Genomic DNA, 24663 nt, shown 5'->3' on the forward strand with positions numbered 1-24663 from the left:
TAAACATAATTGGCTAATGTGTTTTAAGTACCATTAAGTGATACAGAAAAGCTAAACATTCTTTAAAATATGCCAAATGGCTATTTCTTCTTGCACGTCATGCTTGTTCATATTTGCTTGGATCCTTTTGAATTTTCCTTGGCTTCAAGGGGACAAAACACCCTATTTTACTTCAGGTCTTCTGAAAACATGTGATTTAAGTGAATGCATACAACAGCACTAAAATGTTGACACTTAGGGAAACACCGTCGGATGCTTGAAAGTGTTGAACATTTCTGTTCATAAAGAAAACCTCCTTTTTACACGGGTAAAAGCACAATAGCTTTCCTTGAAACAAATACAAAACAAATATAAATATACAAATATAAAAAGAAACAAAAACATTATTCAGTGTTAAGGCTAGCAATTTAAAAGTTGAGAATATCTGGGAGTTCCCGTCGTGGCACAGTGGAAACGAATCCGACTAGGGACCATGAGGTTGACGGTTTGATCCTTGGCCTCACTCAGTGTGTTAAGGATTCAGTGTTTCCGTGAGCCGTGGTGTAGGTCACAAATGTGGCTCAGATATGGCATTGCTGTGGTGTAGGCTGGCAGCTATAGCTCTGATTCAACCCCTAGCCTGGGAACCTCCATGTGCTGTGGGTGCAGCCCTGAAAAGACCAAAAAAAAAAAAAAAAAAAGTAAATGAAAAATAAATAAATAAAAAAGTCGAGAATATGTTCATTCCAGGTGACTTAAGTTGATTGTGACTTAATCATGTAAGCCACTTACATGATACTATAAAAACAGGCATCCTCTACTTATGTTCAAGTGTCTGTGAGCTTCAGTGGTAAGATACAGATCATTTTTCAATTTAATAATTTACCATTTAAAGATGTGTACCTTCCTAGAGACTTTTATCCACTGCCATGGTTTCAGCCACCTTGTTTATGTGCATAACACCTCAATTTCTATATGTAGCTCAGGCCTTTCTCCCGAGTTTCAGATTCATACACTCTACCTTTACATGCACACATCCAGTTGGTTTGTCAACAGGCACTACAAGTTGAAACAATTCCAGGTTGAACCTACCATATTGGCTCTCATCTCTGCTCCTTTTGTAATGTTCCCTGTGTCACTAAACATTCTACTATGCTCCTGATGCCTGAACTGGAAATTTAGGATGTATACTTGACTTGCATCTTCTCTTCAATAATAATTTAATAATTTTATTAAATCTTGCATCTTCTCTTCAATAATAATTTAATAATTTTATTAAATCTTCTGTCCTTCTGATTTAAATTTTTCACAAACCCTATCCATTCTCATTGCATTTCTATCGTTCGGGCTAAGACTCCTGAATTGCTGCTAATTTGGATCTTTGCCTCAAGTCCTGACCACTTCAATTTATGCTGTCTACTGCCACCACTGTGATTTTTCTTCCTAAATATAAATTTGATTTTTTAACTCTGCCCTCTTATTTTGTGGCTATCCAGTGCCTGTGGAATTAAGCCTACATTCTTTACATTGGCTTACCGTGGTATTCACAATAAGATACTTGTTTACCTCTATGGCTGGATTCTCTTTGAAGCCCTCTCTCCTAAGGCACTTTACACTCCAGATACACTGAATATCAAATGCCTATGCTGTCCTTGTCTTCGTGCCTTTGCACATGCTGTTCCTCCTGCCCAAAGCGCTGTTCTCCAGTGAAACCTAGTCATTGTTCAAGGCTTTTTTTTTTTTTTTCCTGGCTGCACCCTTGGCATATGAAGTTCCTGTGGCCAGGGATCAAATCCAAGCTGCATCTGCAACTTACACCACAGCTGCAGCAATGCCAGATCCTTAACCCACTGCGCTGGGCTAGCGCCTGAACCAGCAACGCCACAGAAACAAGCTGGATCATTAACCCACTGTGCCACATTGTTCAAGTTTTGCTCTAGATATTACAACTACAGAAAGCTTACCCTGTACTCTAACTTGGAGGTAGGGCTTGAACATGTTATACTTTGCCAATTGAGTTTTATTATAACTGTCCTGTTACCCTTCTGCACACCCTGAAAAACTACATTTGGGGGATGGGCTTCTCTGATGAAAATTAAATACCTATTGCCAAGTACACAGTAGGCATTCAAAATATTTTCAAATGAATGAATGACCACTTAATTTTAATAGTTCAGAAATCACCATTTGCATTTATAAGCCTTGTGAGCTCTCCAGAGAAGTTTTACTAAGACCTCTGTTGGGAAGTAATTCCTTTATTCTCTTAACTTGAAATGGTCCTCTCAATTTGAAAACAGTAACAGTGTTCAAAACTCACTGACTTAGCTCCACATTACTATGATTGAAGCAAGATTACAAAGGCATTATTATGTTGACATAAAAGCCTACAAATCAGGTAGATTATAACCATTCAAATGTATTGGTAGCTCCCATTGTGGCTCAGTAGGTAAAGCACCTAACGTTGTCTCTGAGGATGCAGGTTCGATTCCTGGCCTTGCTCAGTGGGTGAAGGATCTGGCATTGCCTCATGCTGCAGTTCAGGTCGCAAATGCGGCTCAGATCTGGTGTTGCTATGGCTGTGGCATAGCCCTCAGCAGCAGCTCTGGTTTGAGCCCTAGCCCAGGAATTCCCATATGCCTCAGGTGCAGCTGTGAAAAAAAATAATGTATGGTTTACAAAAGTAGATAAATTTATCTATTTAAATAATTTTTATTTTTATTTTATCTTTTGCTTTTTAGGGCTGCACCTGAGGCATATGGAGGTTCCCAGGCTAGGGATTGAATCAAAGCTATAGATGCCAGCCTACACCACAGCCACAGCAACGTAGGATCCTTAACCACTGAATGAGGCCAGGGATTGAACCTGCAACCTCATGATTCCTAGTCAGATTCGTTTCCGTTGCACCACGATGGAAACTCCAATTTAAGTACTTTTTAAAAGACATATTTAATCCTTGTTTGTTTTTTGATTTAGGCTTTGTATGCTACTATATATCTATATAAATATAGACACCTATGTTTATATCTCTATCATTATATGTATATAGGCTTAACATATATGTATTGGCTTAATCAAAAGTCTATTTGTCAACAGGTCCAATACTAAGCTAGAGAAAGCTTTCCTATTTATCTTAAGTTTCTTATTCACCTAAAAGTCCATGTTGATCAACCAAAAATAAACAAACAAAACACAAAACAAAAAAATAAACAAGTAAAAAATGTGGATTTTAAAACTGGCCATAAATACCCCATCAAAATTTTTCCTTCTTTTATATTTTCAAATGAATCAATGGATTCATTTGTCCCAAAATGAGATTTGAATCTGCATGTTTTAAGCTAGAACAGTCCATGATTGAACAACAACAATAAATCTATCATTGAAAGTGCTTCCCCAATTTGGTTTAAGGCTACAGACCAAGAGGGACAGACACAGGGCTTTTGTTGCCAAGTGATGGCTGAGGCCTACTCTCATTCCACATGAACTTGGAGAAGATTCAGCTCTGTAACTTGTTCCATAATTGCTTCTAGCAGCTTTTCCCCTAAGCATCAAGGCCCTGGCTCATCTCTGCTTTTGTCATCCAAAGAGATAAAAGCAAAATCCAAACCACCAGACCTGATGCTGTATTCTGAATATAGAGTCCTCCCCAGATTTATATATTAAATCCTAATCTCCAGTATGATGGTATTTGGAGTCAGGGCCTGTAGGAGGTGATTAGGTTACGAGAGTAGAACCTTCATGAATGGAATCAGGTGGTATAGATGAGACCCTGGAGAGCTGTCTGGCTCTCTTTTCCGCCATGTTCAGGATGTAACAAGAAGGCAGCTATCTGCAAGCCAGAGGAGAGTCCTTAGCAGAATTCAACCATGCCTGCACCCTGATTCTGGGCTTCCAGCCTACAGAACAGTGAGAAATAAATTTTTGTTGTTTAATCATCTGGTTTATGTTATTAAGTTATAAAAGACTGAGCTAAGATAGTTGAGAAAGACAGCAGCACTATGGACCTTCTCCTTAAACATGTTTCCTCTTTTTAACCCTATTTTTATACCTGAAAGTTTTCTTGCTCAAAGGGGAGATACTAGAAATAGTTAATACAAAGGTAAAGGGTTATTAGGCTTGAAAGGATCAGAGAAATAACAATTATGAACAAGAGACATAGCTGGAGTAACCACCATTCTTTCTCTTTTCTTCTTAAATCCCAATTTCTCACTGGGTGTTGTCCAACCCAGGAAAAAAAAAAAAGTTTATGTTTCCCACCATCCCTTGTAGCTAAGTCTGGCCAGAGAATGAATTTCTGATCATTAAGACATAAGGGAAATTACTGGATGGAACTTCTGGGAAGTTTCTTAAAAGGGAAGAAATGTACCCTGATTTCTCCCTTTCTCCTTCCTGTTATTGGGGGATGACAATGGGGTGACATTGGGAAGGATGTTTTTGGGGGGCTAATGCCCTAGCAGCCATCCAGGATCATGATGTGAGGATGGCGGAGCAGCAGGATAAGAGGGGTCTGTATCCCTGGGCACCATGGACTCCAAGTAGACTTAACTACCTACCTTCAGAGACCAACCAGCCAAGGACCCACTCAACCAACAAACAAAAAGCTTCTACCTTTTTCAGCCACTGCTACTTCCAGCATTTTATTTGTAACATACCCTCATTCTTACTGAATAGTGTATCTATAAATATCAGACATCATGGTAAATGCTTACCTTATAGAAAGAGTATAAAGAAGGAATTATTATATCTATTATTATATCTCTTTTATAGATGAGGAACTTACAGTTTAGAGTTGCCACACCACTGACCTAATGAGACCAAGGTAGCAAAATGGTCAAGTCAGAAATTCCAGAACTTAAACTTTTTTCCACTGCTCTCTAATGTGGGAGTAAATCTCTCCCTATGCCTTTAGCTAAATCGCTTAATCTTTTAGCCCCTTTTAAAATTAAGATTAAAAACCTCTGCCTACTATAGGCACTACTGTGAAGACAAGAGGGTTTGTTATTGTGTCAAGCACTGAAAGTCCTTGGAACTTAATCACTATTTAATTTACACATCCAGTTAGAACTATTTAAAATGTTATTGACAACAAAAAAGTCAGCAGTTATATACGAAGACGTAACTTCCAACAGAGCTAAAATTAACTAGTTTGTGCCTATACTTGTTTAAACTGGCTTCCACAATTAAACTCCAAATCACTAAATAATTTCTTGTTCCAAAAACCTGTTCTATACGGCCTAGCATTTGACTAGACTGTGTTTTGTAACCACTTGGTTCACGACTTTGCCTTGTCATCCTGCTGTGGCTGCCTTTCAATGGCGGTGTCACCCATAAAATACCAGAAAAATAGCAGATTGTCTTAAAACTTTGGTACCACAATCTAAAGGCATTTTAATGTGATTGTCTGCAATAAGACCATGGCAATTTTGAAAAAGCAGATCCACATTTCTTGGTCTAAGGTTTTACTCTTTCTTTTCCCCTCATCTCCAAAAAGAGGAATCTGGATTCCATGACTTCAAAGGCTGAGCCCACCAGAGTTCCCATTGTGGCTCAGGGGAAATGAACCTGACTAGGACCCATGAGGATGCAGATTCGATCCTTGTTCTTGCAGTGGGTTAAGGATCCAGTGTTGCCATGAGCTGTGGGATAGGATGCAGATGTGGCTTGGTTCCCGTGTTGCTGTGGCTGTGGTGTAGGCTGGCAGCTGAAGCTCTGATTCAACCTCTAGCCTGGGAACTTCCATATGCTGCAGGTGTGGCTCTTAAAAAAACAAAAAACAAACAAACAAACAAAAAGGCTGAGACCACCCACAGATTCTGAGCTTCCTATACAAAACAGGGCTTTGAAAAAGCTTACTGGTTGGGCCCTAGAGTCAAACAGACATAGATTCAAATCCTGGCTATGTGACATTAGGTAAGTTACATTATTCCTCTAAGCTTTAGTTTTCTCATTAGTAACTTAGACATAATAACAGAACAGAGCTGTGGAGATATTTAAAGAAGATTCCATGTACAGAGCTCTGTATTTGTTTTCCTTTTCTCTTGATTACAAATTATTATACACTTAGTGGCCTAAAAGAACACAAATATATTATCTCACAGTTCTGGAGTTCAGAAGTCCAAGATGGGTCTCAGTGGGCTCAAATCAGGTGTTGTCAGGGTTGGGTTACTTTGGAAGGTTCTAGAATCATTTCCTACTCCTTCAGGTAGCTGGAAAAATTCAGGTCACTGAAGGGATGGGACTGAGATCCCTATTTCCTGGCTGACTGACAGCTGAGGATTTTCGAATTTTCTAGAGTCGTCTGGAAATTCCTTTGCTCACTGAGCAGTTACACCATCTTCAAAGCCAGCAATCCTAGTCAGGGTCATTCTCATGCTTGAAATTTCTCCTGCCTCTTCTTTTATTATCATCCATCTCTTTCAAACACTTCTGCTTTCCTCTTCCAAGTAGTCAGGTGAAGATAACCCACTAAGATAATCCAGGATCATCTCCCTTTCTGAAGGTCAACTGGTTAGCAATCTTAATTCCATCTTTAACTTTCATTATCTTACATCATGTAATATAACACATTCATACAGCTTCAGAATAAAGACATGAACATCTTTGGGGCCATTTTTCTGCTTATGAAGAGCTCTCAGCATAATGTCTGAACAGGTAGTAAGTACTCAATAAATAATAATGATAGCCAATACTTATGTATACTCTCTGCCAGGTACTGACCTAAGTGCTATATGGATACCAACCCTCTAATGTGAAGGATGTGCTAACATTATCACTCCCATTAACAAACAAGGATATGAAACATACGAAGAGTTAGACACTTCTTGAGCTGATAAAAGAATCAAGATTTGAATCCAGGCAGTTTGGCTCCAGAATCTGCTTTTAACTGGGTCCCATTCTGCCTTTTCATTTTAAATATTATTATAATACAAAGAAATCAAGAAAGCCTTTGCTTAAAACTAATATCAGTGATGATAAGTTATTTCAATCCAGGGCAATAGCAGTATTGTTATTCATCTGATCTAAGCTGCCATCATATCTTCTCTTTGCCCTGTGATGCTGGGTCACCAGAAGCTGAGAGAGGGCTTGGATCCAGGGCTGACTTGCCTCTATCATTCCAGTTTGAGTTTTACCACACAACCTGGGAAGAAACTCTTTTCTAAAATAAAGTACTCTATGTTGGAAGAGGTGAGATCTATCTCTATTTAGATTTCAAAAATTAATTAGTTATCATCTCTAGAGTATTACAGAACAAAACTACTGTGATTCTGGAATACCTTACTCACAATGCATTGAACTGCTACCACTGCATTTTATTTCACAATGAAAATCTAGCTTCGGTGCCACTATGGAAAGTGAGAAATGAGTAAATCACCACCTTTCTGGACAACAGAATACCTGTCAGTCTCCTGTACCAGCACATCTCCTTTCTTCCAGGAAGAGAGTGCCCTGGGGGAGGCTCTGGGTTTACAGTCCAAGCTGACCTCACTGCCCACCTGCACCTGAATCAACTTTTTCATTGGAGTCTTTGAAAAATCTGGAGCAGAAGCTGAAAAGGAGGAAAGAAGAAAGGATGAAAACTCGATGTTCGATTTCACCTCTTTAAATTCCCATAAACTTCAAAAGCTGACTTTATCATGATTTTTTCAAGTTTTTTGACAAATACACGATATCAATGCTTAATTTACTTGACTGACCGGTCATCACAATAGGAGATTTCAATGCCTGACAAGTAATTTGTATGACTGTGTTTTCTGGCAAGTTCTAATTCTTGACAATCACTTTATATGGGGAGTTAAAAAGTTTATTGTGAAGCTCAATCATGAGTTCATGAAAACTAAAAACATCTGTCATAGAATGTTCTTGAAAGGTGGATCCATGAAGATAACAACAGGGTCAGTTTCTCTTGCAACTTCTAGGACAAAGTATGTGGCACACTGCTTGGCACTCGGTAGCTGCTCAGTAATATTTTTACTTTATTTTATTTTGGCGGCACTCCCAGCATGTGGAAATTCCCAGGCCAGGGACTGAACCCATGCTGCAGCAGCAACGCAAGGTACTGCAGTGAAAATGCTAGATCCTTAATCCACTGTGCTACACAGGAACTCCTCAGTAATGTTTTTAGAATGAAGGCTGAGTATTGAATTGTTATTCTCCCGTATAAAAATTATCAGATCTATTATAAAATTTTCAGATGATTAGGTTTAACTTCCAAGTTGGAGAAACGTAGTATGCATTATTATATTAACTTATAATATTCCATTAAATACCATCACATGTAGAAAACATTATCTTTGTTTATAATGCATGGAATGTTGATCCTGAACCAACACTTGAACATTCAAGAGAACTAATAATGAATAATTTGAATGAAAATATATGTTAATCAGAAAATCATCCTTCTTTTTACTGCAACGTGAAAAAAAGTTAAGAACACAGTGCAGGGAGTTCCTGTGGTGGCTCAGCAGTAACGAACCCAACTAGGATTCATGGGGATGTGGGTTTGATCCCTGGCTTTGCTCAGGGGGTTAAGGTTAAGGATCTGGCATTGCCATGAGCTGTGATGTAGGTCACAGATGTGGCTGGGATTCCCCGTTGCTGTGGCTATGGTGTAGGCTGGCAGCTGTAGCTTCGACTGGACCCCTAGCCTGCGAACTTCCATATGGTGCACCTTCGGCCCCAAAAAGCAAAAAAAAGAACCTGGTGCATTTCCCCAAATATCTAATCCTCTGTCTTCTGGCATGTCCCATGGAAAATAATTTATTTTTTATAAGTGGAGATCATTCAATGTATTATACTATAATTAACTATATATGTGTGTGTATATATATATATATACATATACATATGGCATATAAAACAGATATAGTATATACAGTATATATGCATATATAGTGTGTGTGTGTGTATATATATATATATATATATATATATATATATATATGAGATTGCAAATAAAGAAGACATGTTATCCAGAGGTTACTGGATTTAAGTATTAAGATCGTGAGAGAATAATTTTAAGAGAAACAAGACAAAAATACCTTCATATTTCAATAAAGTCTTTTTTAAAAAATATAGCTTCATATTTTCACCATACAAAACCCCCATGCAACACTGAGTAGGGAACTATCTATTTTAAAGATGAATGAACTATGGCTCACAGGTTAATTTAATACAAGAGTATGTTAGTTCTTCAATTTAAGATGTGCAAATTCCGCTTTCTTTTTGTAATAATAACTTCCTTCTCTGTCATGGATAGCACTAGCCAGATTTTCATTTGATGATCTACCCCTCCAAACCTTTAGTTGTCCTGGTACAGATGATGTATTTCTAACTTCCAGGCATCAAGAGAGACCTGTTTTCTTTAACCAGTGTTTTTGAATGAGACACTTAACAAGATGCCTAACAAGAACACTGGGTTAGATCAATCACAACTTTCCAACCTTCTAGTCATTAGGTTGGACCAGCCATGGGTATGTGACCCAAATCAGGTACATGGGGACAATGACATGTAGGGCTCTGACTTCTATTTGAGCAATTAGGAAAGCCGTCCTTCTTCCATTAGATTGACTGTGGTAATGAAAATGGAACCATCATATGGAGCCTGATAATGGTGATGAAGTTTGAACTCTGGGTCAGGTCAAGCTGAAATCCAAATTCTCCATTTTAATTACATTGAACAATAAATCCCTTCCTCCCTCTTTTCCTCTCCTCCCCTTCCTTCTTTCCTTTCTCTCTCTCTCTTTCTTATTTATATATACTATGCTATGCTCTGTCAGTTTTGGTTGGATTTTCAGTCATTTGCACCTCTAAATGTTATTTTGGACAACTGCCCTAAGCATGATATAATATTTCCTTTCTTCTCTATACCTAAAGTACAAGAAGAAGAAAATAATCCATAATTTCAAGTAGTTGAGCCTCAGTTACTTAAAGGTTCAGTGTGCCTGATGCTTGATGCTTCCATCAAGGTTATTAAAGACAAAGATAATTCATTTTGGATCAATACACTATTGATATGAATTCTGATATTTACTTTTATAGATCAGCAACAGAGAACACCAGAGTCACTTATCGTCTTAAAAAGTATCACTTAGTTTGTACTAGTGGATAAGGATGTTTCAGATCAACGCATTGTCCCTATGATTTCTCTACTTCAACCTTTGGGCCTTAATTCTGGCCATAACTGCTGCTCTTCCTTAGAAATCATTGCTATGTATGCCTTGATTAGAAACCTTGCATGATTCTGCTGTTAATACAGAAGGTGTTATTAGATTTAGAAATCTAATGTGAAAAGTAATTATTTCTCCTTCGGCCAAAAATGGAGGATTTACAAAAAAAAAAAAAAAAAATTAAGATGAAAAAATTAGTCTTACCCACAACCTTGAGCTCAGCACTGGAATAGATGAGACCATGCTTGTTTTCTGCTATGCACTGGAACATGCCAGAATCGGTCACATTTAGGTTTGATATTGTAAGTGCACCATTTTCTATCTGTATTCTCTCCTAGATGAAAACAAAAATGTTTTGCGTATAAACATATATACCATTTAAGAAGAAATATAATAACCATGGAATATATTTCAATCATATATAAATCTCCTTCATTTTCCTCACAGTATTAGCAATCTGACATGAAATTTAAACCTTTCCTTTATTTGAAATGGTGAGACTGATTTTAGCATAACAGGAAGGCCTTGGAAATACTCATAAACATCACTCAGTCAAAAAGCATAACAGTAAAATAAATAAAACAAGATATAAAATACTGCAACCATTTCATTTTTTCCTGTGGATAAGTCTGCAGACTTTAAAAAATGTACCAAGTTTTCAACACCATCAACTAGAAAGGTTATTTTTTCATCGTTTTTAAAATCATGCAAATTAAAGACATTATAAATTCTGTGTATCAGAAAGAGTTCTGGGAAACACATTTATTAAGGGTTTTTAGGTAGTAGTAAAGGTTTTGGGTAGAAATTTGAAGGGACATAAATTGAATTAGTAGACAATTTTTTAAAGATCAAAAATTATATAGCTTGGGAAGAGAAGTGACTGAGAAAATAAGTACTCATGGAGCACGGTAAACAAGTAATCGATACATTTATTCTCCAGAGGCCATCCACATTAGCAAACAGGAAAAAGGAAATTACATTCTACATTTCATTTAAGTGAAGCCTTCTCTAGTTTTGAAACCAAAACAATAGTGCAGTGGATCCTTGAACAACATGGTTTGAACTTCAGGGGTCCAATTATTTGCATATATATTCTCAATAGCAACAGGCTCTGGCTGGTTGCATCCATGGATGTCGAAAAACCAAGGACATGGAGGATAAAATGTAAATTATATGAGGATAACCCATTGCTCATGGGTTGACTGTATCTCATTTTATGGACTAAAGTCACAAAATCTCCTTTTCCTAATGAAATTCAATATTGAAAATGTTTCCTCCTTGAAAGACTGAGTATTTGATTTTATCTTTTTTTTCCTTCGTACCACTTCTGAGATGAACGTGGTATGAACTGTTCAGATGAATGTGTGCAAACTCAACAGTCTACTTGGGCACTGGGTACCAGGGAAAACATTTATTTACCAAAAAGTGGGGAGTGGGAGGATTAACCAGGTAAGCTACCTTACCTCAAGGACAAGGGCTTCTCCATTTTTCAACCACCGGTACGAGGGTTTGGGCTTACCACTTGCCCGGCATTCCCAGTAAAGACTGTCCTCCACTGCTATTTCCACATCTCTTATGAGTTGAACCCAGTGAGGCTTTGCTGCAATGGAAAAAAAAAAAAATTCAAACCACTCCACAAATAAAAATACTTTATATATAGTAGTTCCCATTGTGACTCAATAGGTTAAGAACCAAACTAGTATCCGTGAAGATGTGGTTTGATCCCTGGCCTCACTCAGTGGGTCAAGGATCCAGCATTGCCACAAGCTGTGACACAGGTCACAGCTGTGGTTCAGATCCTGCATAGCTGTGGCTGTGGTGTAGGCTGGCAGCTGCAGCTCCAATATGACCCTTAGCCTGGGAACTTCCATATGCCACAAGTGTGGGCCTAATTTAAAAAAAACAAAACAAAAAACTTTATCCACATGAATATAAATGGATATGACTAATAAGCAATAGATTAATGCAAGCATAGTAGCTAAAATTATACTTGATTCCCAAAATTTTTATTAAGGGGATATATGCAACATTTTGAGATTTGAGGATAGATGTTACAATCTGCCCTTTCCTAAGCCAAACTCATTATGCTTTCTCTGCAAAATTTGGGGCACTGTAATACACTCTTCAGATGTCTGTTAGTAGAAAGTAGTGCAGGTACACAAAATAGATCTGTTTTTCCAAGTGCATTTTTGAATTATGAGATCACAATTGATGACAGTATGTGAATGGGAGCAGATACTAGTCTTAATTATGCACTAAAGACAAACATCCATTGAAGAGAAACTTCTATAGCGGAGGAATAACATATTTCTTTCAAGGAAGAAACGGCTCTTAATTAAATACAAACCAGCAGCATCTTATGGACCTCCATGTGAATTAAAATGAAAGCAGGGAATGATGGATAAATTGGTTCAGTTTGAATCACATGCTTGTTTTATGAAAAAGAAGGAACTCGTTCAACCTTAAATTATGTATGCAAATTAGTGATCTCAAGTGGATTTATCATTTTTCCTTACATTTTCAAAGATACATAGAAAACCATTTTATAGATGAAAGCAACATACCACTTACAAGGAAAGTCACTCAGTACTCACAGTATATTTAATCACGTCTCAGCCTGGGTCTTACATCCAGGTTTAGGAGGTGGGATGTCTTCCTGAATTCACAGTGCATTATGCATGTGCTGTGTACTGCAGGACTCACATCTGCATCCCCAATACGGAGAAACAGCTCATCTATTTCTATTTAATTTCAACCATGGGAAGATCTGCCTTTCCAATTCTATCTTATAAAATTATTCTTTTTTAATAAATGAAATGGAAATGAAAATATAGCTATTTAGCTTTGAAAGAAAATGTACCTAGGTTTTACTTTATTTTGTTTATTTAAAAATATAAATGACTTGCCTAGTTGGAAGAGGAGTTTGGTTCAAAATCATTCCTCTCTACACTATATAAAAACACATTTTATTTTTTCAGGAATTATTAGCCTAGGTGGAATGAGACGGCAAATAGGCAAATAAATTAACGCATGATCCCTTGACTGAGTTTGTAGCAAAAATTTCCAGCAGCTTCTCATGCTACTCTTCTTTTGCACATGGGAAGATAATTTACTGGATTAAGCCAATCCTGAGATTACAACTGCCACGTTAATTGTAATTCCTTCTTTATTCTATCATGTGGTATGGAGTTAGTATATTCCACTTATTGAATGTTCTAGTCTTAAGTCAGAATTGTAGAGTAACTTTCATGAAACTATCTCATTAATATCTAATTTATTTCTTAGGTACATATCATATTATCTACATAATGGACTGGAGCAACAGTCTACCTCTTTTACTAAGACCTCCTTTACTAAGTATAGTAGACGATGGTTGTGTACTGTGCATCCATTTCCTTTCTCGCTCCCTCTTTTTAATTTGCCACATCAGTGCCATGTGGAAGCTCCTGGGCCAGGGACTGAACCTGCACCACAGCAAGGACCTGAGCCACTGCAGGGACAATGCCAGATTCTTAATCCACTGACCCACCAGGGAACTCTATTACCTCTCTTCTTTATTCCTAAGATACCCTAATTTTTCATTGAATTATCCTCTCTTCCATCACCTCATATTGTCCACAAAATCTAGGGAAATCTGACATTTCCTCTTCCAAAAAGAGGCTCTTAAGTTATTTAAACCAATTCTCCCTGCTAGTGATTGGTTTAGGAATGAATGTGCATCCAATGGATTTGAGAATTCAACTCCAAGATGTTTAAAGAAAAGAGGAATGGATAAGAAATAATGTGTTGGACACTGCTGGTAGCCATGCTGTGACCTTAAGGAAAGCCAATATATAGAGAAAGGGAAAACACAGATGAGGGTAGAAAAAGAAAACATCACTGAGAAACTCAGCCAGGGCCTGATGATAAGGCACTTGAACACCAATTTAGCTTTGGATTTCCTGCCATAAAAGTGTTTATTATTTGTGCAGGTCTGTTGTTCTGCACAGCTAAAAGATAGTTATCCTATGTTTTCCTGCTATGGTCACTTCCTACCCTGGTGAGGTACTGGTTGCCCAGAAAGGAGAAAATAAGGTAGGACTTGTTTGGAGTGGACTTAGAGCCATACAAAGACATGAAATAAGTGCCCTCGACTCAGTTTCATGCTATCCCACCAATATGTAGAACTTGACATCTGGGAAACTTCAACTCGGGGCTTCCCGTTCTAACCTAATCATGTAAGAGATGGGAAAGGTACAACACAGGATGACTCATGCTATTAAACCACGTCTCCATTTTGTTCTGGACAGATCTTATAATCTTCCAATAAAATAAGTGCCAATTTAATCAGACATAATGTGCTTGCAAACTTCACATTCTTTTGTGGGGGGTCATAATAACATCTATAATTTTAATATTTGTTTCTTGGCAAACATTTTCCTCCCAGCAACATTTGTGTATGCTATACAAGTTTGCATTAAAACGATATCAATTTCCAGTTTCTAAAATCAATAGAAGACATTGCAATTTGCCTTTCACAAAAGTGGTCAACTTGCATTAGTTTTACAATGTCTCAAATGATTGAACTGAAAATACATATTCACTGAGCTTAACCTCTTCACATATTTCATTGTACATTTTGTAAAATCACTTATACTTTCTAAATCATGCTTTCATCAAACAACCTAGTATGTTTTTTTAATAAAATGGTTTGAAAAAAGATTTTTGAAAAAAGATAATCAAATTTTCCTACAAATAGACTCTAAATATAGGTAACATTATGAAGCTTTCCTTACCCAAACTGAGCAGTAGATCAAATAAATGTGATTACAAATTAAAGGCAGTGAACATAGTACACTTACGTTATTGGAAAGGACAGAATAACACTGAAGCAGAAGGTAAACCTGAGTTTATGTGCTTTGTCGAATGCAGTAATTGCAATTTTTCCCAGCACAGTTTCTTTCTGCCTAGTAAAGATCTTAAAGAAAGATACAAAATCCCATTTTCTAGAGGTGAGTGGAGACAGTAAGGAGATCTCTTCTTGATATGGTTAAGTTAGTAAAAGGTTATTCTTAGAAGAAAAAAAGTGGAATATTTCATTATCAATGAATCAGTTAAAAGTACAGAAAGAATATATTATGTTTCCAAATTCACTGCAAAACTTTAATTCCTTCTGTGATAAATATTTATACCCATTTAACAAAATGTATAAGAGAACAAGTTGGACATTGGGATTCTGCTAAAATCACCTACACACCCCCTCCAACCCCTATAACAATCTATAGAAAGAGCAAAAGCTAAAAATCCAATACACTCAAGTGAAGGCTCACCATAATAAGTGAGACGCCCCCGGGCAACATTTTTTCCTCGTGAATTCTCAGCAATGCATTCATAGGAACCTGCATCTTCCTGTTGGAAGTTGGGGATTTCGAGCACACCACTGAACTTCCTCAATTTAATTTTATTGGAGAAAGGCAGCCCATCACTTCTTCTCCAATTAATCTGAGGTACAGGGCTAAGAAAAAAAAATTATCTAGTTATTTGCTGTGTTAAACAGATGTCTGGAAGCCTTTTAGGCTTGATAAAATAAAACTTTTGTTAAGACAGAGCAAAAAAGGAATAGGTTTTCAAAAGCAGAGTGAGGCATCAGGCTGTCAATTACATAAAACTGATGCAAAGGTTTATCTCTTTAAGTTGATATTTTAATAAAATCAACTGTGCATTTACTCAAGTTAATTCACAGTCTAGAGAAAAAGGTCTAATGCATACCCACTGTATTATGGCACAACAAATGAACAAACAAAAAGAAAAATAACACCAATTTAGTTTATGAAATTAGGCAGGCATAGTCATTTTCTGCAAATTGCCTTTAAAGTTTCAAACTAAATTATATATGTGCATTTCCTTTGTACTTTATTTTTCCTTTGCTTCTAAATGAAGGAAAATTTTAGAAAACAAGGAAACGAAGAGTCTGTCAAAAACTATCTTGATCTCTTACAAAAACCTAATTTTCAGCATATTGGAGTAAATGTTATAAAACTTACTTTCCAAGGGCAAAACATTCCAATTTCACAGTTGAACCTTTAGCTGCTGGAAGAGTTTCTGGAAACTGAACTTCTATTTTTGGTTCATATTCACCCATCACACCTGTAAATCCAGAATACAAAGTTAATAGTTTCTATGTTTTCTTTGGAATTGTTCCATTTTTCTTAAATAAATCTTTTTTAACTTTTTTTTTTTTTGGCTCCATTTTGAACTAATTCCTCCTAATAATTTAAATTTCTCACTAGCCATCTGGTAGGTACTTCTAGAAGCAGCACAGCCTTGGGCCAAACATGTAACATTAACAAACATCTGGGAACTTTGGATTCTGGTAATTCATAAGTTACCACTTAAAGAGTAGTTCTGAGAAAACCACTAGGCTTTTTACGTTATATAAACAGGAGGCTTTTTTATTCTGTATTCAATTTGGATATTTCTGGTCAAAGTGAAATATACAACGTATTATGATTTCTTAAAATATTCTGAAGATCAAAAATTATGGGAGGCAATTTACTTAATGGTACCTTGGTAGCATAGACACCAATCTTAAACTTATTAAATGGATCTCTGGAGACAAGAATGGTAACTAAATAAATGGGAAAGGTCAAATTCAATTACAACTGCCTGGAAAGAAGTGTTTCAATACTTTGTGTTCATTGCACTGTGCTGTATGAGATGGAGATTTGTGTACCTGGGACAGTTACCTATGCTTACAAATCTGCTTCCTCTGCTACTGACAGGCTCCCTAGAAACAGTCAAGGGGCTGAAGAAACACATATTTTTCCTTTTCTTCACCTCCAGCTTTATTGAGGTATAACTGACAAATAAAAATTATATATATTTAGGTTGTACCATATGATTTTTTAGGGTGTACAGTGTGATGACTTCATATACATTGTAAAATTATTACATCAGTCAGCTAACATATTTAACACCTCACATAGTTATCATTTTCAATTTTAAAAATTTAAAACAATTTTTGTAGAAAGAACACTTAATATTTACTCTCTAAGCAAATTTCAAGTATGTGATACAGCATCACTGTAATCACTATGCTGGAGGGGGTAGAGGAAAAGGGGAGCTGTTGGTCAAAGTATAAACTTTAGTAAGATGAATAAATTTCTGGGATCTAATGTACACATTTTTCCTTTAATTTTATTTACAGGAAATATTTTTCCTCTAGTTTTATTTAGAGGAATATTTTGTTTAGCCTATTACAAAACATTAAGAGCTTTAAAAACCTCAAGTTTGCAAAAGTTAGGACAGGTGACTTCATGGGAATACAATGTGAGACCTAGGCTACCATCTTGAAATTCTTTATAATTTTTGAACAAGTGGCTTCTTATTTTCATTCTGCACTGTTTCCTGGAAATTATGAAGATGGTCTTGAATAAGAATTATGTACAGGGACCCATGGTTGGTGGAATCATTTTAGCCATTTGCTTATAAATATATTTTGTTCTGGAAAAAACAAAATGATTAATTCATCAGGATATACTTTTCACTTTTCCCAATTTATTTCTTCTTGTATTCATAACAATATTTCCACTTAGAATTGCCCACTGAAATATTTCCTACCATCAGACCGTAGCACCAAAGGAGTTGGGGAGCCCAGCACTCTGGCATTTGTCACTGTACTAGTCACAACACACGTGTAATTTCCCACATCAGATGTCTCCACTTTGGCTATGTAGAGGTGGCCTGTCTCTTGCGAGACAAATCTCCGACTATCTTCTTCCACAAATGATGGATATTCATTGAAGATCCAAGCATATGATAGTTCTAATAAAATATTTGGAGAAAAGAAACTCCATCAAGAAAGAAAGTTGTCCACTGTATATCAGAAATATCCAAAATCATCTCTACTGCAAAGCAATGCTGAGTGTTTTTACTGCAGGTCACGAAAAGAGACAGTTATACAAAATGAGGTGGTGTTCCTTCCGCATTATTATGGAGGTCACTGCTGATTAGCATTCTTGTGGGAGCAATATTATTGCTGTCATCATTAACACTACTCCAGATCCTCCTAACAAGTCCCTCTGGCTTCAGTCTTACTCCCTTTTAATTTGTATCTCCACACTACATGTTTTATGATCTTTCAAAATTACCAAAATCATTACGTCAACTCCTGACATAACACTTTCAGATACAAAATGATAATTCTGTCTCTGGAATAATGTGAACCTGCTTAATTTGAAAGTGGGACTCTGCATGGCTAGGTCCTACTTTGAGTCTTAGCATCTGAGAAGCCCAAAGCCCTCTCCTTGCATCTGGGTCTTTGCATATGCTGCAGCATCCTTCTTCTCTGTCTACTCTTTGGCTTCCTCCCTTTCAACACCAGCCCCATTATATAACAACTTTCAAATATTTTTCAAAGCTTGATTCCAACCTTAGGAATAATTTCCTCAGAGAAGTCTTTCTTAACCCTTGTCCTCTGAGTGAGTGTTTCCATATAGAGCACTGTCAGGCTTAAATTACTTAAAGTACGTATCACTTTGCATGTACTTATATATTATCTGTTCTCCATCATCGAGTACACAAGTAATGTCGATTTTTATCCTGTCAACCTGCCTCTTCCTAAGTTAGTAAATTAAAACATCCCCAACATTTAGCAGTCATCAATAAATATTTATTGAGTTAATGAAGGTAAAATCATGCTACTATCTCCTTTGTAAAGTTCAAAATTAGATTTTCTTGAACCTTGAGATCAAGGTAAAACAACTTTTTCCAAAGAAACTCTGGTTCTTCTCTGCATTAATGACTAAAGAAAATTATTTAGATACCTATACTTTTCAGAAGCAAGTTTTTATTGAAGAAGAGCTATCATAGTTGGCTTGAATCCTTTCTGTGGCTCTATTTTCTTTTACAAATTCATTAATCTTATTGCACGGGTTCATACTGTAAAGCTTTTCCAAAAGAAGTTTTAGAAAATATATGAATAAAATCAACTTAATGAATAACAAGTTCAAAATGGATTTAAAGCATAATTCCAATGGTGAAGGGTCTTTCCACTTGGTAGAGGGGGACAACAAGTCAGCTTACAAATAAGAATGAGACAGCGTGTCACGTCTGGGTGAGAATTACTCTTGGGTTTCAGAGGAAGGAGTGGTAACATTCTGAGAACTGATGGACCATTCAGAGGAAGGCGAGGTTACATTCTTAAAGGACAGGAGGATATTCTGACATGAAGGGATGCAAGTTTTCCCGGTGGAGTGAAGAGTATGTGAAAGGCAAACAAGGTAAAGAGAGTTAAGTACCTGGTGGAAAGGAAACCTGACTGTCCCCTTCCACCTTTAAAGCAAATGACAACGTTTGATGATTCCAAAGGTTAGCAATTCAATGGCATATCATATGGTGCAGATGTTCAGAAACACGCATTTGTAATATGGAACTGATCTTTACATTGTGCTATCATATCAGTAGAGGGTTTCATGAAATTCCAATCAGTCACATGATAGGTTGTGAAATCTTAAGTTGCTTGTTGGGATTGTACGAAAAAACTGTATCTCAAATGTCCACTCTGCAGTTGGTCTCATGCCTGCTCTCATGGTGCTTTCTCTTGCAGTTACTACACCACAGGGTTAAAGAATGCTGGTAAAGTAGGCTTAATTGAACTACAATTATTAAAACTGACAGCTGTCAAAGCAATGGTCCTTTAGGCTCTTCTGGTGGCTGCAAGCACCCATCCAGTCCTCCCCAAACATCCCTCAGGCCCCATAACCTCATCTTGCTTTAAAGAAAGCAGAGCAATCTTATTCTGCTTTTCAAATTGTTCTAGTCATGAAATTAATATAACCATACCTCTACCTTTTATCCAGGGAGAGTAAAACTTCTACTATTTTCTAACATAACAGATCTTAGCTGGGTATTAAGAATAAGTCAGGGAGTTCCCACTGTGGCTCAGCAGGTTAAGAACCTGACTAGTATCCATGAGGATGTGGTTTCGATCCCTTGCCTCACTCAGTGGATCCAGTGTTGCTGTGGCTGTGATGTAGGCTGGCAGCTGCAGCTTGGATTTGACCCTAGCCTGGGAGCATCCATATGCTGCAGGTGCAGCCCTAAAAAGAAAAAAAAAGATTAAGTTCATCTTATTAAACTAATTTATACTAAATGAGAATGGCTGATGGCAGTAAGCGATTCAGATTCAGAAAACCTAAAAATCTAATAAATTCATATAAGAAAATATTATGTAGCAAGGAGAATGTATTAACATAAACTACATGCAATAGCATGGAATAAATATTACATACATAATTTTGATTGAAAATGTTTCAATAAAGGAAGGCTTCATTTGTCATATTTCTTTCAATTCCAAATTGATACTGATACTACCTAAATATTCTACTATTATTATATTGTTATAGAGCTATTGTGATGGCTTTGCCTCTGTGACCTAGTAATGACTGATTAAGAGAAGTTGATTTTTAAAAGAGAAGTTGACTTTTAAGAGAAGGGACGGAAGTCAAAATTAGAATCATTTTAAGGCCGCTCTGAAAATAAGCATGAAGAAGTGAGTGTGTAAGAATCAAAGAGGGGACTGTGGCAGACAAAGAGGTATCCACTCAGGTCTCATTTCAGAAGGACCTACTGAACACAACGTGGTACCTGATGGCCTCAAATCGGCTAGCGCATGCGTGCTGTGTCTATGCTGCCTCAGACTGCTACCAGCTAACGGAGCTCCCCTGGGATGTTCATGTGGCCCCTTCTGCAGGATTCCCTTAAAACTCAAGGAACTCGGTGGAGAAAACTAGGAGTTGAATCTGCATAACCACTTTACCTTTATGTTTCTTGACCACCTTCCATATTGGCTTTGCCCCCCACCCCCACACCACATCTTAAGTCTTTTATCTGAAGATGTTATTTAAAGTGGTGGCTTGGACCATTTCAAGGAGTTCCTCAGTTTCATGGGTATCTCATATGTATTATGTATGTGTGTATATGTGTATTAAAATTCTGTTTGTTTTTCTCCTGCTAATCTTTTATTACAGGAAGGTCTTGCCCAAGTGCCCAGAAGGATAGAGAGAAAATTATTTTTCCTCTTCCTCAGACTCCTGACCTGCAGAACTGTAAGATAGTAAATTTGTGATGTCGTGAGCCCAAAAATCTGTGGTAATCTGTCACAGCAGCAACAGGAAACTAATAGAAACAAGGATGACAGCGAACAACGAAGTGTTCATTCTGTGTTGGGTACAATACTAAATGCTAGAGATACAATTTGCAAAGGAAAGCAAACAACCAGAGCCTAAAAAAAAAAAAAAGAAAAAAGAAAAAAAAAAAAAAAGGAGAAAGCCTGCACTGAGAATACCCAAGGAGGAATTAGATTTGATATAATCTGCTTATGAGATCAATACAGTTGGGGAGGGGTAATTCCAAAAGAGATACCAAACTACAAGGGTAAACCCCAAAGCAAACGAATTAGTGATCGATCATTCCTTCCAAAGATTTGGACCCTTGAAGACTTACAGAAAGAAATCAAACCTGTATTTCATACGGGATCCACTGTTTTAAAAGGTACACAGAATTCTGTAGCACCGACCTAACTTTCTTTACAGTCTTTCTCATTGAGATGGAACAAACTATAACTTTTATGTCAGAGTGAAGAGAGAGAAAATCTGCAATGTTACATTTATTGCCTGCATGTCTGTGTTAAAATATATATGGCATCACTCTGATTGAAAACATTAGAGGATTAAGTGATTTGCTGCATTCTGAAAAAAATTAAGAAATACCTGCTGTAATACTATCAGAATTTTATTCATCATAAAAATCTGCATTTGCAATAAATGTTAATTGTGTAGGGCAAGGTAAAATATATATCAAATCAGCATTCTTTGGAGATTTTTCAACATCATTTATGCATGATGATAAATACAAAGCTATAATAAAAATGATAATTTTATATACTCAAACAAGCAAGGCTTTACAAAACCTTTCCTAACCTCTCATGTAAATCACAAGTATATTATGCCAAAACATCTTGGCTGCTGGGTTTTCTATTAATAAAGCTACATGAATTAGGAATGTGAAATATTTTTTATTAGAGAACAAAGAGGTTTTACCAATCAAAGCCATAAACTAACAAAATGCAGTAGTGAAACACTTTCTCAAAATTAGTATTTGATGGATGACATCACTCCTCCAGTCACATGGCTTCCCGGGTCACTTAAGTATAAGGCCAGTCAATTTAACATGCAATATGTCATTTTAGTGTTTACCTAGAGATACATTAATACACATACTACTGGCATTTAAGGCTTTATTTCTAGTTCCATTATAAAATTCTATTATGAGGGACATTTAATCTTTTGTACAGGCATTTTCTAGAAGAAATTCTGTCAAACAAAATTGCAGTTGGGCAAACATGTGCAAGTAACTTTGGTGATATTCTGTGATGCCAATAGAAAGTGTGACCTACTTTAAAAAAAAACACTTAAGAGGGCGTGAAATCTTGCTTGATGTCACTCAAGATTTTTGTCACTGATTCCTACATTTGGGAAGGAAACGTCCCTGTGGAGCTTACACATGGCACTGCATGGATGGAGGGTCTGGGACATAGTATATAGTTAAATATCTAAAGTGATGTAGAAAGTCGAAGATAATTTGTTTCAAACAACAATAGTTCAGTGTCTTGTCTTTCAAAAGCCGGTTTTTGTTTGGCCACGCCCAAGGCATGCAGGGATCAGACCTGAGCCACAGCAGTGACAATGCCTACTCTTTAACAACTAAGCCCTCCAGGGAACTCCTCAAAAGCTGTTTTGTAAGTCCTTTTTTTTTGGTGACAGTATTATTTACATCGCTCTTCTTGTTTAGCTCATAAATGTCTGCCTAAGCCATTTCGCTTTAGAGTAGTAATGAGCCTGGCCTGTGATGGTCCCAAGATTAGGAGAACAAGAAACGGGGAGGGAAAACAATAAAGATGACTCTTCTTTCCTCCTTTCATACTTGAGAGGCCAGGGGTCAGCAAGGAATGGCGAGGGGTCAAGCCCAGTCTGCTGTTTGCTTTGTAAGATACAGTTTTGGAACCTGCTCACACCAACTAGACTGGTATGGGCTCTGGCTGCCTTCATGCTGTAAGAGCAGAGTGAGTAGCTGGCACCAAGACTATATGGCCCTTGAAGCCTAAAATATTTATCTGACCTTTTAAGAAAAAATTGTTGACTCTTATTCTATGTTACTATTATCACTAGACCAAATGATGGGTTTGGCAATCCCTTAGCTATCTGATTTGCTTTTACTCCTCTCTTCTTTCTAGGGCTGTCATGTCATCCCACCTTTGGAAAAAAAGATTTTCCAAAGCCTATGTGATCTGTTAGCCTCTTGCACTCTCTGTTTATTTGTTTTTCTCTCTTACTGCAGTCGTTACCATCAGAGAACATGCAAGAGCCATTTCCATTGCGTTATTGAAGCTTCCAAGGAATAATGCAGTTCTGTGACCTTTGGTCCTATTCTTTTAGGAACGGGAGTATGTTCAGTGGGTACTCGCAACTTTTTCCACATTCTGACTTGACGGCACTGCCATCCTTGTCCACATTTTTAACGATTCTGCCAGGGAAGCTCCTCTCCTAACAAGTGCCTTCATCTCTTTCCTGGTGCTGAGGCTGCTAAAATTAAGGTGCCCAAGTCTTTCCTCCATGTCTGCTGATGTTGAAATGGGCACTGCCCTCTAGAGGCTATTTCATATTTTGTTTGTATATATGCATTCTTCCTTTTCTTTATGAAGAAATTTTATTTATTTTCCCCATGAATCTCCCCCCCCATCCTTACTGCAAGTTATTTTGGTGGGATTGCCTCCTTGCTACAAAGAAATCTCAAGGTGAGGGAATATAAGTGGAGGTCAATTTCAGTGGCACTCAATACCTGATGCCCAACAATGACTTCGGGTAACTGAAGAGATGGAATAGCAAAGGCATTTACCAACATTTCTCCTGTGCAAGGAAGCGAAAAAAGCAGGACACTGCCACATAAAATGCTTCAGACTTTCACTAGAGAAGATGATATCTAATGAGAACAGGAGGGAGTTATTGTGATGCTTTATGAAGAAGACATGACCTTCATGCTACAGACCCAAAATGCAGTTACTCATCCTCCAGTCTGTATGTGGACTTGCTGATATACTGATGAAACTCAGGAAGTGAGCTCCAAAATGGTATTGTTGGAACTTAAGATAAAAGAGCCTTTGAGAATATAATGCATTTCTTCTTGGATTCCTCATTTTTATTATAAAAATATACTTTTTCAAGAGTTCCTATTGTGGCTTAGCGGGTTAAGAACACAGCATAGTCTCCATGAGGATACGGTTAGAGCCCTGGCCTTGCTCAGTGGGTTAAGGATCTGGTGTTGCTGCCAGCTGCGGTGTAGGTTGTAGATCCAGCTTGGATCCTCTGTTGCCCTGGCTGTGGCATAGGCATGCATGCAGCACAGCTCTGATATGACCCCTAGACCGGGAGCTTTCATATACCTCAGGTGCGGCCATATATATATATATATATATATATATCTT

General features: G+C 37.2%; 1 protein-coding gene across 35 annotated transcripts in view; it reads right to left on the bottom strand.

Annotated features, from left to right (window-relative positions):
- CNTN3 (contactin 3) overlaps positions 1-24663 on the bottom strand; it is a 370445-nt gene that overhangs the window by 95476 nt on the left and 250306 nt on the right. For all 35 annotated transcript variants that reach the window (XM_021069237.2, XM_084989060.1, XM_021069229.2 and 32 more), the window contains 6 exons: positions 17742-17945; positions 16166-16268; positions 15452-15636; positions 11606-11742; positions 10347-10476; positions 7372-7522 (listed from right to left, as the gene is read on the bottom strand). In XM_021069237.2, coding sequence (XP_020924896.2) covers positions 7372-7522; positions 10347-10476; positions 11606-11742; positions 15452-15636; positions 16166-16268; positions 17742-17945 — 910 coding nt within the window. The remainder of the gene's footprint in view (positions 1-7371; positions 7523-10346; positions 10477-11605; positions 11743-15451; positions 15637-16165; positions 16269-17741; positions 17946-24663) is intronic.

Source organism: Sus scrofa, chromosome 13, assembly GCF_054392235.1.
Source record: "Sus scrofa isolate SSC_HxYL_T2T_F1_AM1 chromosome 13, Sscrofa_HxYL_maternal_Yorkshire_Landrace_v2.0, whole genome shotgun sequence".
Taxonomy (NCBI): domain Eukaryota; kingdom Metazoa; phylum Chordata; class Mammalia; order Artiodactyla; family Suidae; genus Sus; species Sus scrofa.